Source organism: Sciurus vulgaris (genome assembly GCF_902686455.1).
Source record: "Sciurus vulgaris genome assembly, chromosome: 5".
Taxonomy (NCBI): domain Eukaryota; kingdom Metazoa; phylum Chordata; class Mammalia; order Rodentia; family Sciuridae; genus Sciurus; species Sciurus vulgaris.
The window spans coordinates 131,570,306-131,588,522 of NC_136465.1; the positions used below are offsets into that span (position 1 = coordinate 131,570,306).

At 36.4% G+C, this 18,217-nt stretch overlaps 1 protein-coding gene across 1 annotated transcript; it reads left to right on the forward strand.

Moving 5' to 3' along the window:
• Positions 1-5,760: 5,760 nt before the first annotated feature.
• FRS2 (fibroblast growth factor receptor substrate 2) lies at positions 5,761-17,502 on the forward strand. The gene is given in 7 exon segments (XM_079142220.1): positions 5,761-5,852; positions 8,400-8,586; positions 9,349-9,511; positions 9,860-9,951; positions 9,954-10,021; positions 11,738-11,798; positions 11,801-17,502. Coding segments are annotated over 7 exon segments (1,524 nt in total). The 5' UTR covers positions 5,761-5,786; the 3' UTR covers positions 12,688-17,502.
• The last annotated feature ends 715 nt before the right edge of the window (positions 17,503-18,217 follow it).

The following is an 18,217-nucleotide window of genomic DNA, read 5'->3' on the forward strand; positions in this document are numbered from 1 at the left end:
CCCGCCAACAATGTATGAGTGTACCTTTTTCCCCACATCCTGGCCAACACCTATTGTTTGCTGTGGTATTCTTGATAATCGCCATTCTAATTTGGGTAAGGCATCTGTATTCTAAGTCCAAACGAGGATACCCATTGCTCCAATGAGTTATGTTCTTACCAAGAGTGCTTTGGCTATGTCCAGTTTGGAACTCAGACTGGTGTGTTCTTGTAGAAAGAATCCTTAAGGTAGGAAGTCCTTTAATTCCTGACACAACTGACATGCAGATATTTACACTGAAAAAACAGTTAAATCAAGCAAAAAACCTCCACAGTACCTTTGGCAGTGCTAATAGTCAAAATAATGAACAATGAACTCAGTAAATGTTAATCCCCAAAAAGAGGTCAGAATAAACTTTTCCAGATTAAAATAGGGACATTTTAATATTTTCAAGAATTTTATAGGGTTCAGTACACTGATTCTTTAATATGTTTATACTTTCACTTCAAACTTGAACTTTCCTTGTGTTTGAGTTAGAGGTGCAGTCACTCTCATTTCCCCTTAATCTTACTTCGTATCCTTAAACTCACTTCAGGATGGGGGTTAGAAATTTTCTATGTATAAGTGGAAAGCAAGGAAATAGATTTTCCTGAGTTAATTGGACTGAAGCTTTTACAAGAGGGAACCAGACCCAAAATATATATTTACGTAAGAGAAGTGATGTATGGAGATTTATAAGCATGATATATATTTAAGCTTCTGGAGAATAGAACGGGATACTATAGAAGAGGCACTGGGTGCTACCAGCTGAAAGTGAGATATTACAGCAGTTCACAGTGGGTTGTAAGCCAGCACCTGGCATGCTGATAGGGTGTTTGAAGTCAGAGTTGAAAGTTGGTTATGTTGGTGCATGATTTTGGAAATGTTCATTTTGGCTATGGATCAGATTTGTTAACTCTATTTAGTAGGTAGGTAGGTAGGTAGTTTCTTCCTGAAACTCCTAGCTCAGTGCCTATGTTTGAATAAGTTTGGTTTTTCTTTGTGAAAAAGTTGAATGAAAAATTTCCAAAACTGGGGCTGAAGTTGTGGCTCAGTGGTAGAAAGCTTGCCTAGCATGTGAAGAGGCACTGGGTTTGATTCTCAGCACTGCATAGAAAAAAATAAAAGTCCATTGACAAATAAAAAAATATATATATGTATATATATTTTTAAATTCCAAAGCTATGTTGAATAGTCTTATAACTTTAATCTATTGCTGTAATGTCACTATGCTGCTGTGATTCTCTGACATGCTTTTTCTTACTATTTTCTTGATTAACTTCTGGTTCTGGGGGATCATGTGAAATAGGAGATATGGAGGGTGGATTCTAAAGAAATGATGGCAAGTGAGGTTTAGGAAAAGTGAACAGCGTTGGAGAATTAGTCTACCTCTGGCTGAAATATAGGGGTTTAGAGCTGGAGTAGGGTCTTGAATGTGGTTTAATCTAACCCTCATTTATGGCTTAGGTTGTAAGTATGCAGAAGTGAGTTATCCAGTGTCATAACTATAGTGGAGAAACCAGACACATCACAGAATTTGGAGTATTGCATTTTTATACTTCCTTTAAAAAATGCTAACATGTACACATCATTAATTTTAAATATATATCTTATTAAAGAATTTTTAATTTTTGGAATTTGGAGTTTGTTTAAATAAATTAACTGAGCTAATAATGCTATCAGAAATCTCATAAAGGAGCTGGGCACAGTGGTGCATGCCTGTAATCCCAATGATTTAGGAGGTTGAGGCAGAAGGATTTGTAATCCCAGTGACTTGAGAGGCTGAGAAGTTTGAGTTCAGCCTCAGCAACTAAATGAGCTCCTAAGCAAACTTAGTGAGACCCTGTCTCAAAATAAAAAATAAAAAGGGCTGGGGATGTGGCTCAGTGGTGAAGTGCTTCTGGGTTCAATCCCTCGTAACCACCCCACCTCATCCCCCACTCCCCCCAGAAAAATTATTATTTTAAAAGAAATAAGAAATTCTCAACTTTTTTCTACTATTTTTAGGTTAAGTCAGCAAACAAAGAAAACATGGTATTTTGAAGTATGATTAAACTCCTGATGCAGCAGCAGAGGCTAAGAATATTAATGGCCAGATCTAGGTAAGTTAAAATTACCTTAAGAAAAAAGGACCCAATTCCACAACTTAATGTTTTTTTAAATTGGAGAATTTAATGTATTTGTTATTGTTGTTCTTTTTAGATATACATGACAATAGAGTGTATTTTGACATACATACATGCAGTAAAACTTCCCATTCTTGTGGTTGTAAATGATGTGGAGTTAGACTGGTCATGTATTCATATGTGAACAAAGGAAAGTTATGTCTGATTCATTCTACTATCTTTCCTATTCCCACCCCCCCACATACAATGTTTTCTTGAAAGCAGCCACTTTGTCTCCTATTTGCTGACTCCCCCACCTCCAAAGAATAAGGACAAATGATTTTAATTAAACTGAGACAGTATATACTAACTTAAAATATTCAGCAGACTCATTGCATTATCAGTCTTCCCAAGCAGAAGCTACCTTTGTTCTTGAATATATCCTAGTTGCCTTTTTGAGTGTGTATAACAAGAGCATTTGCATTTTTGCTGAGTTGTGGACTTAGAGAAGTGACGCGGATGAGATCAGATAGTTTTCATTGTGTTTCATTAAGATAGTTTTAGTGCAGATTATTAAGTCTCAACTCATATTAGTCTCCAATATTAATCTGGTGGTCATAAATGCAAAAATAGCTAGCATCTAGCCTTTCCCCATTGCCTAGGATTTGTGGTTCAAGAGAAGTAGGTGGTTGTCAACGGGAAGGACCTCTGGTTGTAGCTCAGTGGAGAGCATTGTCTAGCATGTGCAAAGCACTGGGTTTGATCCTCCAGCACCCACATAACAATAAATAAACAAAGGTATTGTGTCCATCTTTTAAAAAAAAAAAAAAGAGTCGGGGAAGTAAATAAGTTTCACTTTTTAAAAAATCTCTACTGAGGCTTAGGGATGTGACTCTGGTAAAATACCTTTGGATTCAATCGCTAAGAACAAAATAATGAGCAGATAAAGTAAGTAAGAAAGGAAGTTTTTTAAAAAGAATGTCAGGGTTCCTCCTTCTGGAAGTTGGAAGATGGACAGCTGCCTGTATTCTAGCAGTTTCAGTTCCTCACTCATACCAAACCCATTAGTTGTTTTTGTTTTGTTTTGTTTTTGGTACTTGGGTTTGATCTACAATCTCCAGTTCTTTTTATTTTGAGATAGGTTCTTGCTAAGCCGCTGAGGCTCTTCTGTTCTTTTTCTGTTTCCATTTTTCTTTTAGTTAGCCCTCATCTTTCTTTTAACTCTTTCCTGACCAAACCTGATGATCTATCACTTCAAACTCAGGCACTGCCAACATCTTCAGTTCCTTTGCCCTCTTATCTCTGACCCTGGACTGCAGAGCATAGCTAACCAATCTGTATAATCTTGCTCTGTATCCTCCACTGAGTTCTCATCACAGCCTACTTAGTCCAGCTACCTTTTGGGGGGCGGGTAGTTCTTTGAGACTAATCCTACCAGTCTCTACAAATCCCTCATTATGCAAGCCTTGCATTCTGTTTTACAATAGATATTTAGGATGATAAATGTTATCTACTTCAGCTTCTCTTTATGCTCTACCCATCTTATTTCTTCCCTGGGCCCACAGAATTCTGTTCGTATTCTAATATAAGGTTGATTATAGTGCATTGTTTACTTACATCTCTTTCTCTCCCTTTAGACTTACTGCTCTTCAGAGGTACAGCATTGACTTAATCACCATTGCACCATGATACTAGGTGGTGCATTGTTAGAGCAAAAGTATCATGAATCTTACTAACTTTACTGGATAGGATACTTTCATCTTCTTAATACTTAAGGTCTGCTAGGGCATTCTTATTTTGTTCATTAAAGCCCTGTGCAGATCACAAAGGAACTAGAAACACCTCCTGTGTGCTAGCAATTGTGTTGGCACTAGGAATGGCAAGAACAAATTAGGTCTGCCTCTGCTAACAGTGAAAGGGAGAACACAGTTAAACAAACTGCCTCTCACAGTTTCTACTCAAAAGTGTGATAGATGCTGTGGTATGGGGGAGCCCAGGATGTGTGTGAGGGGGAGTGTATAAGAAGTCTAAATCACCTGCTTTGTTGGAGCCAAAAAGAGTTCCTAGAGGCAACTGCTTCCGAATCTTGAGAAAGGGAAGAAGCAAGAGGAGAGTGGTTGTGAATGATGTGAGAAAATAAGATTCTCTGGGGAAACTGTAGCTTGTTCAGTCCGACTAGACTAAGGGTAGGGCTTAAACAGATGTCAGGGAGAGTTAAGACTGGACCTGTTGACCAAATTTTGAAGGACCTTACGCCATACTGAAGAATTTTGAATTTTATCCTGGAAGTGGTAGAGAACCACTAAAGAATTTTAAGCATGTTTCAGTCAGATTTATGTTCATGTTTTGTAGCTCCTGTGTTTCCTTCCTTCTCCCTTTTCAGCTGTCGTCACATTCATTCTGATTCTTTCCTGTTTAGAAGTGTTACTTTGAATTTTTCTTGTTTGTTCATTTGGGATGCTCTTGAACACTTAAAATTGCCTATATAACTTCTTAATGCTAATCTTCTGTGGGAAAGAATTTTATAAATATACTTACTCATTCTGCCAATATTCTCTGTGTAACAGTACTGCTTGAATTTTGAGTTGGTCTTCTCTCTTACTAACGAACTAGCCAAATTGATGTTGTGTCTTATTATCACTGAACTCTTTTCGTGTCTTGAGGGTACATAAGAGATCCTATAATGACTAACAAGAGTCAAAAGCAACTGGGTATTGTGGGACATGCCTGAATCCAAGCAACTCAGGAGCCTGAGGCAGGGGAATCACAAGTTCCAAGATCAGCCTCAACAATTTATTGAGACCCTGTCTCAAAAATAAAAAAAGGGCTGGGGAATGTAACTCAGTGGTAAAAAACTCCTAGGTTCAATCTCCAGTCACCCCCTCCCCCCAAAAAAAGCCTACCTAGCTAAAAGTCTAGCATCTTTTGGCAATTGCTTTAAAAGGACATGAAATTCCTGATGAGATATAAAGGATTAATTATGTGATGAACTCTTAAATAACTGTACATTAATTATTTAAATAGTATTAGTATCAGATTATAAATTGGTTTGTTTTTTAGGTAATTTTAAAAATAAGTGACAGATTTTGCAAATTAAACTGGAAATTTGAGATTTCTGTCACATCTGCTTTACAAAATTTGTTCAATAAGTCACTGAACAAAACTGACCAACTAGTTGTGTGAAATTTAGCTTCAGCCATAAACCTTGTTGGAGCTTATTTTTTTTTCTGCATCAAAATATTATACTTTGTATGGAAATGAGACAGTGAAACTCATTGATTTATACAGTTAATATGCATTCATAATTATAATTAAAAATATTATGCTGTTAGGTGATTTTTTTCTTTTCCCCAGTACTGGGGATTGAACCCAAGGTCTCATACATGCTAGGGAGGTGCTCTACTGATAAGCTACATCCTCAGTCCTTTTTTAAATTTTTATTTTGAGGTAGGGTCTTGCCAGGTTACTCAGGTTTGTGTTAAACCTGGAATCCTTCTGCTTCAGCCTCCTGAATAGCTAGGATTATGGGTGTGTACTGCTGGGCCTGGCTATGTTAGATGATTTCCACAGTCCTTTTCTGTTTTATGGTTTTTATATTCTGTGCCAAATAATTTTCTCCAAATTATTTTTCATGTAGTGCTCACATGGTCTTCTGAAGAAGCCATGGGTAGCTGTTGTAGCTGTCCAGATAAAGACACGGTCCCAGATAACCATCGGAATAAGTTTAAGGTCAGTAAAATCGGTTGAGCTATATATCTCACCACCTACTTGGATTTATTTCTTTTACTTAATATAGCTTACCTTTTCATTTTTATCACAAGACTCTCATTTCCTTTTTTTTTCCATTTTGCCTTTTCTTGTTTGAATAAATAATGATTATTTTCTTACTGACAATATGGAATTGTTTAGTCCATTTTTCATTAATATGATGAAATACTCTAGGCTGATTAATTATAAAGGAAAGAGGTTGTTTTAGCCAACTTTTTTACTGCTGTGACCTGATAGGAACAATTTTAGAGGAGGAAAAGTTTGTCTCTCTCAGTTTTAGAGGTCTGAGTTTCAACTCCATTGCTGTGGGCCTGAGGCGAGGCATGATAACATCATGGCTGAATGGTGTGGAGGAGGAAACAGCCCAGGACAGGCCTTCAGGAAGCAGAAAGAGAGACACTGCCGAGCAGGGACAAAGTATATACCCCAAAGGCATGTCCCCAAGACCCACCTCCAGCCACACAACTGTCTACAATGTACTGATTAGGTTAAGAGTTATGGCCCAGTCATTTCGCCTCTGATCTTTCTGCATTGTCTCACACATGAGCTTTTGGGGGATGTCTCATCTCTAAACTATAAGGGAGGTTTATTTAGCTCACAGTTTTTGAGACTTGAGGCTAAAAATCCAAGCAGCACAGCCCTGGCTCTGACCCCCTTGACTATACCACCTCATGACAGATGTAATCGCAATGGTGAGAATGCATGCAAGAAGTTCAGTTTCCAATACCAGAAACCAAAGAGTCACTGAGGACTAACTGGGGTCCCACAAGAACTACCTCAGTACCTCTGAGGGCATGCCCCAATTTCATAAAGACCACTTCAACATTGCCACACTGGAGATCAATCCTCTGACACATGAATCCTTGGGTGACTAGAAACATCCTAACCATAACAGGAATCCTTTTTTACTTATTTTTCTTTTGGTCTTCTATATTCAGTTAGCCATTCAGTTCTGGTAATACTTTGTTTAAAATGTCATTTTATAGGTGCCTTTCAGTTTCATCTCCACCTCTTAGTTTTCTGTTATTGTAACAAATATCTGAGATAAATCAACTTATAGAGAAAAGGTTTTCATTTTGGCTCACAATTTTGGAGGTTTCAATCCATGATCTATTGGCCCCATTGCTTTGGGATTGTGACAAGATAGCAGCACATCATGGCAAAGTGCAGAACCACCCACTTCATGGCAAGGACCAAAAAAGAAGAAGTCTCAGTATTTCTTCAAGGGTACACCCTTACTAACCAGAAGATCTCCCACTGGGCCTTATTTCTTAAGAAAGGTTCCATTGTCTTCCACTTATGCCCCTGGCTGGGGCTTAAGCCTTTAACACTTAACATAGGTCTTTAGGAGACACTTAAGATCCAAACTGTAGCACCACTTTCCAGTCATTCTTTTCATGCATACCTAGATGATTTCTTAATTGTACTCTACTGTCCAGTCACTCTGTGACCCATCCTGTAGTTGCCATCAAATTCATCTTCTTTCATGATTCATTAACTTGTTTGCTGAAACTCCTGTGGTCTTTTGTTACCTATAGGCTAAATGCACCCACAGTTATTAAGTATCTTTCGAAATCTGACTTGAGTCTGCTGTAAGTCATAGCCTCTGGATCACACCAGCCTAGTTTAGGTTACACCCCTTTTACTTTATAGTTTTGACCTTGGGCAAGTTACTTTATCACTAAGTCTTTTTTTTTTTTTTTTTTAACGTGTGTGTGTGTGTGTGTGTGTGTGTGTGTGTGTGTGTGTGTATGTGTGTGTGTGTGTGTTGCTGGGGTTTGAACCCAGAGCCTTGTGCTTGTGAGGCAAGCACTCTTACCAACTGAGCTATATCCCCAGCCTGTCACTAGGTCTTAAATTGCATTTTTGTACAATGGAGACCTGCAGTCTAGGATTGTTATGAAGATTGAATGAGAAAAATACACATAAAGCACTTTACCCTGTCACAGGGGAATAACTTCTCTATAAATGTTATCTGTTATTCTTAGTCTTGGGGCATTTTCTGAAGCTCAGCAGTACAAGATGTTTCTTTACCTGAACTCTGTGCCAGTCTTATTTTGGTCTCTTTGAAAGGTATCTTTTTTGTTCTGTTTTAGCATTGCATGTTTATTTTGTGGCCTATACCTCCTGAACAACCAGATATTCCCTCTTATTTGATTTCCTGTCTAAATTTAATTTTACCCCAGGTCCAACTAAAGGCCCTCCTTTTCTTGTATAAAGGTTTCTCCTATAACTGTTGGTGACAGTTGCTACCTTCAGTAGTCTCTGTTGCATTCATTTGTCATTAATAACACAGTTTTATTGTGTCAACTTTGTGTTTTTGTATCTTGTTTCTTCAGTAGGAGTGTAAATTCCTAACAGATGTGAACTGGTTATTAAACTATTACACATTTATGCCCTATACACATATTAGTTGATGATTGAACAACAAGTAAGTAACTGAACAATCAGCAACAGTGCATTTTCCTGATGAATTGGTGAAATATTTGTATGACTATCATCTTTTAGGTCATTAATGTGGATGATGATGGGAATGAGTTAGGTTCTGGCATAATGGAACTTACAGACACAGAACTGATTCTATATACCCGAAAGCGTGATTCAGTAAAATGGCACTACCTCTGCCTGCGACGCTATGGCTATGACTCGAATCTCTTTTCTTTTGAAAGTGGCCGAAGGTGTCAAACTGGACAAGGTATTATAATATTTGAAATATTGTTTTTCTGTTATTTTATATACAGTTTCGAAGTTAATATTTATTTTTCTGTGAAAAGAAAATTCTCCCAAATAGGTGGATTGTTAAGAAAAAAATATAGCAAAGTTTTTAAATTTGTTTATCAAGCATTTATTAAGCACACTTTCTATGTCAGAAATTTTGACTTTTGTTAACTTTAAGGGATAGGCCAGTAAATGACTTTTCCTGTTAAATTGACTTGGTATCTGTATTGTTTTAACTGGGGAAAAGAATATAAACTTTGGAGTCAAATTAAACAGTTTTGTTTTGTTTTGCTACTTACTACTTAAAAGGCCTTGGAATGTTACTTGTCCTCTCGTGAACTTTATAGAAGGGGAATGGTAATACTTATCTTGCAGAATTATAATAAACAAGACAATGAAATAAAACCCTTAACAAGGGGCTTGTTAAATGGTAAAGAATTGCCTTGTTAATGGTGAGTTGGGCTCCCCCCTGCTGTTAAAAGCAGAGTGGAGTATAGATATCTTGTCTGCTTTGTTTTGGGCCATCTCCTTTAAACAAGTGAAAAGTATTCTGAGAACTCTACTATTGGGTTTATATTTTGAAAAAGGGAATATCATTAATTTATCAAACTTATTTACAAGGCCTTTTTGTTGTTGGCAAATAGAATGCTTTCTTGACAATTTTCTTATTTGACAGATGCTCTTAACAACTTTTTTTAAGGTGTGGTTGCTATTTTTCCCTTTTTGCCTTTATTTGTAGGAATCTTTGCCTTTAAGTGTGCTCGTGCAGAAGAATTATTTAACATGTTGCAAGAGATTATGCAGAACAATAGTATAAATGTGGTGGAAGAGCCAGTTGTAGAAAGGAATAATCATCAGACAGAATTGGAAGTCCCCAGAACACCTCGAACACCTACGAGTAAGTAGCATTTTTCCCGTCTCGTATTTTGAACATGAGATTATGGGGAGTATGAGATAAAAGCTATAGGTTATGAATATTTATAGCACTAGAAGTCACCATTCATTTATCAGAAAGATGGTTAACAATTTTTAAAAATTGTTAGCTATAATTATAAGCATTTTAAATGTTTTAAAAATATTTTTTCATATTATCTAAAATATGGGTGGAGGAATGTTGTTTTTGCTCTAATTTCTATATGTCTTGCAAGAAACCCCTTTCTTAATCCTATGTCACATTAGATTCTTATTCATTTTTATTCTCTCTGTCCTACCCCCATATCCTGCCTTCTTAAACCAATAAACAAACTCAGCCCCAGGTTTGCTGCTCAGAATTTACCTAATGGATTATCCCCGATATCCCTCTTCGGAGATGCTTCATCTCATCCTTCAAGCAGACATCCTTCTGTGGAAGTGCTCGCTTACCTTCAGTTGGTGAAGAATCTACACATCCTTTGCTTGTGGCTGAGGAACAAGTAAGCATGTGCCACTGTATGACAGTGATGATGATTGTGTGTTAAGTGTTGTACTAATTCTTGAAGATTTTTTACTCTTATAGTTTGTAAGTTACTTTTACAGTGATTGAGGAAATAACATATTTGCTGTCATAACCTCAAATATATACAGATATTGGGGAAAACTTATCATTGTAGTAATTTGTGGGTTCATAGAATGGTATATCTGTAGATTGACAAAGATGTACTAACAGTTAGTTTTCCATTATAATAACCCCAGGGATTAAGAATTTATGCGGCTGGACACGGTGGTACATCCCTGTAAATCCCAGGGGTTCAGGAAGCTGAGGCAGCGGATCGCAGGTTCAAAGCCAGCCTCAGCAATTAGTCCCTAAGCAACTTAGTAAGACCCTATTTCAATTAAAATATAAAAAGGACTGGGGATATGGCTCAGTGGTAGAAGCACCACTGAATTCAATCCCCTAACCCCTCTCCCCCAGTTTATCCTACTTTTCATATTGCAGTCTATAATCATTGAACTACTCATAGAAAGGTAGATTTTGTTGATGATGCTATGGAGCTAGGTTTCTGACTATTCTTGTTTTCATTGTGGAATGCAAGCTCTGGTGGGACTATCTTCTATGTATTAATTAGACTAGCCTTTCATATGATTTTTTCAGCAATCAGAGGTTTTTAGTATTTTTAAAGTAAATTTCTTTGTGTTCTTTATATAGTAACAAGGTTTTTACATTATTTAATTACATTTTTTCCAGTCTCACATTTCATTCTTAAGTCTTTAAAATTTTATATAGAGACTTTCAAATATTTTTTATCATCTCTCCAAAATGCCATTGAGCTTTTTAAGAAGCGATGATTTCTTACTGTGGTTATTATTTATATCTATCCATTTTAGGGTTTTTCTCTTTATACAGTCAGATAATCAGTAAATAGTGATAAATTTATCTTTTCCTTTTCAATACTTGTTTTTTCTTATTCCTGAATCATATTTTAATGCATTGGTAAGAATTTATAGAACAACAGGAAAGTGATAATCCCTATTTTATTCATGATTTCTTATAGAATGTTTTTTTATATTTCACCATAATTATAACACTGCATGTTAAACTAGTTATTGTTTTACCAAAGTAGGAACATAATTTAGATATTTTTACCATTTCTCCCGCTCTCCCTACTGTTTGTTTTGTTTGTTGGGGGGGGGGGGGGTGGTACCGGGGATTTAACCCAGGACACTTAACCAATGAGCCACATCCCCAGCCCTTTTTATTTATTTATTTATTTTGAGACAGTGTGGTGGTGCATACCTATAATCCCAGCACCTTGGGAGCTGAAGCAGAAAGATGGCATGTTGGAGGCCAGCCTCAGCAATTTAGTAAGTCCCTAAGCAACTTAGATCCTGTATCAAAATAAAAAAGGACTGGAGATGTGGCTCTGCAGTTATTAAGCTCTCCTGGGTTCAATACCTGATACCAAAAAAAATAGAGAGTACATATGAGGGAGAGTTAATCTGGTGGTACATGCTTATAATACCAGCTACTTGGGAGGCCAAGTCAGGAGGACCACAAGTTTGAGGCCAATCTTGACAACTTATAGCAAGACTTTGTCTCAAAATAAAAAATAAAAGGAACTTGTAGCTTAGTGGTAAAATGATGGGGTCAGGCTTTTAATGTTTATCTCTCTCTCCTTTTTTTTAATGTTATTTACTTTGTTTCATTTTAGATACATACCTATGTCAACACTACAGGTGTACAGGAAGAGCGGAAAAACCGCACAAGTGTGCATGTCCCTTGGAGGCAAGAGTTTCTAACACTGAATGCAACACACCAAAAGAAGAACCAAGTAGTATTGAAGACAGGGACCCTCAGATTCTTCTGGAACCTGAAGGAGTCAAATTTGTTTTAGGACCAACCCCTGTTCAGAAGCAATTAATGGAAAAAGAGAAACTGGAGCAACTTGGAAGAGATCAAGTTAGTGCAAGTGGTGCAAATAACACAGAATGGGACACTGGCTATGACAGTGATGAACGAAGAGATGCACCCTCTGTTAACAAACTGGTATATGAAAATATAAATGGGCTATCTATCCCTAGTGCCTCAGGGGTCAGGAGAGGTCGTCTGACATCTACCAGTACCTCAGATACCCAGAATATCAACAACTCAGCTCAGAGAAGAACTGCATTATTAAACTATGAAAATTTACCATCTTTGCCTCCAGTTTGGGAAGCCCGCAAGCTAAGTAGGGATGAAGATGACAATTTAGGACCAAAGACTCCATCTCTCAATGGCTACCATAATAATCTAGATCCAATGCATAACTATGTAAATACGGAGAACGTAACAGTGCCAGCAAGTGCTCACAAAATAGAATATTCAAGGCGTCGGGACTGTACACCAACAGTCTTTAACTTTGATATCAGACGCCCAAGTTTAGAACACAGGCAGCTCAATTACATACAGGTTGACTTGGAAGGTGGCAGTGACTCTGACAACCCTCAGACTCCAAAAACGCCTACCACTCCCCTTCCACAAACCCCTACCAGGCGCACAGAGTTGTATGCTGTGATAGACATCGAGAGAACTGCTGCTATGTCAAATTTGCAGAAAGCACTGCCACGAGATGATGGTACATCTAGGAAAACTAGACATAATAGTACTGATCTGCCCATGTGAGCCTGGAAAGCATTATGTTGTTTGCACCTTTGTGAAGTTTTTAAAAATGAAGATGCAAGTGCTTCATTTTCATTTCTACACTAACTCCTTTTATAGACTGATAAAAAATTTTTCCGAATATTTCATGCGCATCTTACTAAAGGGAATTAATGTAGAGCAGGTACTCCTTAAGAACACTAATTTCATTATATACTACTCATTATTGTATAGCAGCATTCCCATTTTCACAGTGCCTATTTAAAATGAGAGTTGAAATGAATTACATGCTGGTTGATTTTTATTCAACATTCTGGACTTAAGTGTATCTTTCACGTCTATGTCATGGTTGGCATTTAAAAATTTTTATAAAGCCTCTTGATAATGTGCATTGCTAACAGATAACTCTAGGCTTTGAAAGTGATATTTGCAGATTCACTGTTCACAGTGTGTGGCCTCCAGCATGTTAACATGAGGAATCCTTTATTTCATTAATTAAAGGCTTTTTGACTTGAGCCAAAACGTATATAAAGGAAACAGAAATACCACACCTCCTTTGATAGCAGTCAGCTCCTTTGCCTTCAATGTTACTAGAAAGAGTCTGTGTCATGAATGTAGTTTGCTGTTGGTGTGCTGAAAGGCAGGCAGGAGATAAGATTTTCTGTTTACTCATCTCATGATGTCATTTGAAGGGCATGTCCAGATATCTTACTCAGAATTACAGTAGGCTTAAGAATCAGTCTCAGGTCACTTTACCCAAAAACATTTTTGAGAATCTGAACCAAGATCTGTTGAAGTTTCTCTTCTGTACGTTATTGATGACACATTGTTTTCTGGAGGCATTTGTGTCATTAGGTTCCCATTTAACTTCAGTTTCTTCCTTTGGTGTTTGGGATGTCATATTTTGTTGCTTAATGTTTTTGTTTTTTTTTTTTTTTTTTAAATTTAAAATGTGTGGGTTTGTATATAGTTTTGAAATTGGATTATGTGTTCATTGTTATTTAGTTTGCATTTCGTCCGATTATGGTTTTGAAGGTTCATTTGGAACTTACTGTTATTCTATAACAGGGTTGCCCTTGACCAGTATTTATTTATATGCTATTTACTTTTCAAGTTGAAGAAACATTCTCTCAATTTTAAATTTCACTTCTGTCCATATGTGGTATCTTTAGCAGCTGAAAAGAAAAAAAGAAAAGAAAAATTCTTTCAACATGCAAAATTCCCTAAAGGTACTGTTTTCTTTGTGGGCACCCTCCTCAGCACTTTAGCCGGGATTCCGTCAGCTACACTGCTGCAGTTGTACTCTTGCCCACTCTGCTGTTCCGTGGCTCTGCTGTCCTTTCATTTGTAGCCAAATCTATGATTATCCCTTGATTTCAGTGGAATGTTAATATTGTTGCCAGCATAGCAGGTACAGATGAAGTCTTGTAGTAATGAGATTGTGTCATAATTTAGAGTTTAAAGTGAACTGAAGTTTATATATACCGAGGAGAGTTCAGATGTCAAACTCTTGGAAAATCAATGTTCCATATTCCAAACACTAGAAAATATAAGAGAAGATAGAGTAGAAAGAAGGTTAGGTAACCTTGCAAAATATTTTACTGTTTTTCTCTAAATATGAGGAAGTTTGAGGTTGTGATCTGGATCCACCAGATGTAACTAAGGTTAATTTAATATGAAAACATTTCAGTTAGGTAACATCCAATTTATCCAATAAACAAGCTAGTGATAGAAGAATGAATGGATTAGCAGAACAATAGAGTGGGACCATTATAAAAAAAATACTACAGGTGTCTTTGTCATTTTCAGTGCCATTGTTTTATTAGCATAGCAGAATTTTGTCTTTCCTTTTTCTCCCCTGTGTACTTGGTGCTTACTAAAATGATCACTGTTCTCTTAAAAAGAGCAGTGGTATAGATGTGCAGTTTCTCTGATTACAGTTTCGATAATTAATATGTTGTTCCTTTTATCCTTTCTTCTGAGTAGATTGCTAATTGTGCCAAATTTATGTAATGGTTTTTGTAATGTGGAAGAAGAATTACAATGGAACCAATGCACATGGTTTTCTTTGAAACAAGCAAACACAGGATATAAATCTCCAAATGAAAGGGCTGATCTGTTTATTCATTTTGGAGGTTGGATACTTTATTCTTTCTTTTTCTCATCTTTTTCACTTTTCCCTCCAGATTCAAATTAGTTTTATATTTTTTTTTTAGGTAACTAATATAATCAGTACAATTTTATGCTTTAAATACTGTGTGCTTTAAAAATGAAAATGGGACCAATTTGTCTGCTAAGAAGTTGATTTTAAGGTACTATAAGAATATTAGGAAGCGATATACAACTGGTGTTAATTCTGGATGTATTCTGGAAGTCACCTGTATTCCTATTTAATGAAAAGTAAGTTAGAATACTACTTGTCCTTCACGGTAGTCTAGTAACGGGTAGTAGGCCCTGTCCTGGAAGAGTGTACCTATTACCAGGTGCATTTTAGATTGCAATATTTTATTGGCATGTAAATGTGGCCATATGTCTCTGATTTTCTGAGATGAACCTAGTTTTAGATATTTGGTTTTGTTCATAGACCATGTGATCCTACTTTTTGGTTTCAGAAATATAACCATTGTTCATTTGGTTTTCCCAAGTAGAACCCTCTTTTATTCATATTGATCATAACAATATTTATCCCAGACCAGGGGTGGAAACTGATATGGAAATATTACCTGTGCTTTTCTTAGTGATTTATTTGTTTCATTTTCCTTTTAAAAATGAAAATATGGTGCCTTCACCCTCTCCAGAAAGATTGGCAAAGAGTTCCTTTTATTGACTGCTGCTGTGGAGTGATGAGATACGCACTTTACTCTTGAAGACTCAGTAAAAAGCTTTTCACTTCCCAGTATACTCCAGAATAGATTGCATTTGGGACTTAAAAATATTTGCCAAGCAGTTTTCGTTTTTATAGATTAATGTTGACAACCACCCCCCAGTTCAATGTTATTAGAGTAAGTTAAACTGATGTTTATCTCCCCACCCACTTCCCAAACTCTGTGGCACAGAATAGAAAAATGTACCTCAATAATGTTCTATTAAAAATGGGACAGGGGCCTTATGTTTTCATAATTTCACAACTATGTGCCATCAGGTATTTGCCTCAAGGTAAAGGTTCTAACAAACTGAAAAGTACTTCCCAGTTTCCCCCTGTGCTGTTCCTGACCCGTAATGCCCAAGTGTTTTTGTGCAATGTGTAGTGTGTGTGTATAAATACATATATTTGTGAAATAGACATACCATCAGAGGCATCATTCAGAAGTAACTGATATATTGGCATCTCATTCATATTTCTGATATGTGAGGTATATGGTACTAATTACCTTTTCCTTGATGTTTGCCAAATTTGAATAAAGGCATTGGTACGAAATTACAGAATGTATAGAAAATGTTTTTGGCTTGAAAATTTAACAGATATTTGATGACATACCACAGTATACTCTGTCCAAACCAGCACCCTATCTATCTTTTTCCTGTTCTTTACATCTCTGTTCCCCATCCCTACTTCCTCATTTGGGGGGGTATAATGGTTCTTTTGTAGCATCATTGTAGTTGCAATTTTATGACAATTGGACACTATAGCATGGAAACAGACTGGTATCAATAGTACAGTAGTCACCAGTGTGCCACATTTGCATTAGTAAATGCAAAATATACATTTTATAAAGGACAAACTGTGTTATGTTTTTATTTGCATTGTATAGTATTGTAAGATTATATGTCCTAATTTGCATTATAAATGTTTTCTTCCTACATAAAGGCATAAATATAGCAACTTTGTATAAAGGTAGCTTATTAGATTTTTGATTTTTCTTTTATAAAAATTGTTTAACAGTGGGACTACCATTGCCAAATTGTATATGAAATATGAATTTTACCCCCATAATTTCTTTTAAAAACATTCCATATTTCTCTAATGAAAGACATAAGTGATTCTGTACTATGCATAAGTCGTATTTTAATGCTGTTTCATATCAGCATTTTAAATTTTGGTTTGCATTTTTAATCTTGGCAAAACTTAACCACTGTTAATTTAAATAAAACTTTGTTGTATATGTAACAACATCATTTGCCCTCTATCCCTTCCCACCCTTTGTTCTCTATTTCTCCCTGTCAGTGCCAACTTCATACATTTTGTAGCATGGCAATAAAATATAACTTTTACACTGAGGCCGAGTGTGGCTTTTTGAAGGAAGTGGGGATGGGAGATTGCCCTCTAGTTGTCCTTTGCATATAACTTTTTGCCATATAAGCCATGTTATCAGACATGAGAAGTTATATATGATGTAAACATGCTTTTAGGGACAAGTGTGAATGTGCTTTTAAGCTTAATTTTTGTCATAACAAATAACTGATTTTTTTTATCTTTGGAAAAGTCAGATTCTTGAAGTACAATCAAACCTTTATTAACTGGAGTACTTAAAGAATAAGCTAATAATTGAATTTTGTACAACAAGGGCTAAGCAACACATTTTTAAAATCCTTATTTATTGTAGAGTATTAGAATACTTTACTGTCCTAAACATTATAATATGTAAAATGTGGTTTAATCTTAGATGATGTAGCATCTTGCAATGCCTTACTGTTGTCATTCTGGCCTAAATATCCACATTGAGGTACTCAAGTTGATACTGGAAGCTGAGCTGACTATACACTGATCTTAAGCATTCATGAAAACTGCTTTGTTGAATAAAATCTGATCAGAGTTCTTATGGTCACTTTCCCCTTCTTGCCAAAAGTAGATTGCAATAAAACCCAATAAAAGTTTGGTTGGATACCTATTTAAAGTTCTATTGTATTTATATTTCATGCATTCCTTGAAACTCTATGATAAAGGTTTTATTTCCTGGTCTCATATCACTACCTTCGTTTTCAAAGTGAACATATGCTGTGTTAAAGATCATGTGTTTATTTGATAGACTTTCTCACAATTTTATCTGCATTTTATGGCCAAACTAGTGATTCTCCAGTCTGGGATTCTAAACCTGATTTTAGCTATTAAATGAGATTACAAAGCCTAGTTGAGTATGGCTCTGAGATGCAGGTCATTTATATGAGGTAGTGGGTAGACAGGCCCACAGATGATTGGGTGCTTACACTTTGTGCCACACACTAGGGAATACTTAAATACAATATGGTAGCAAAGATTGCATCTTGGAAAACCTCAGAACATTCTCAGAATTTAAAAAAACTTGTTTGGCTGGGCACGTTGGCACTTGCCTGTGATCCCAGCAACCTGGGAGGCTGAGGCAGGAGGAAGCCAGCCTCAGCAAATTATCAAGGCCCTAACCAATTCATTAAGACCTTGTCTCTAATAAAATGTTAAAAAGGGCTGGGGATGTGGCTTTGTGGTTAAGCACCCCCCTGGGTTCAATCCCCAGTACCAAAAAAACAAAAACAAAAAAACTTGTTTGGATTGTTTATGTATTTTACTTTTGAAGCTCTTCTGAGGATAGTTGCTATTCACACATCCTTAATGAGTGTGAACCAGGTCTTACGCTAGTTA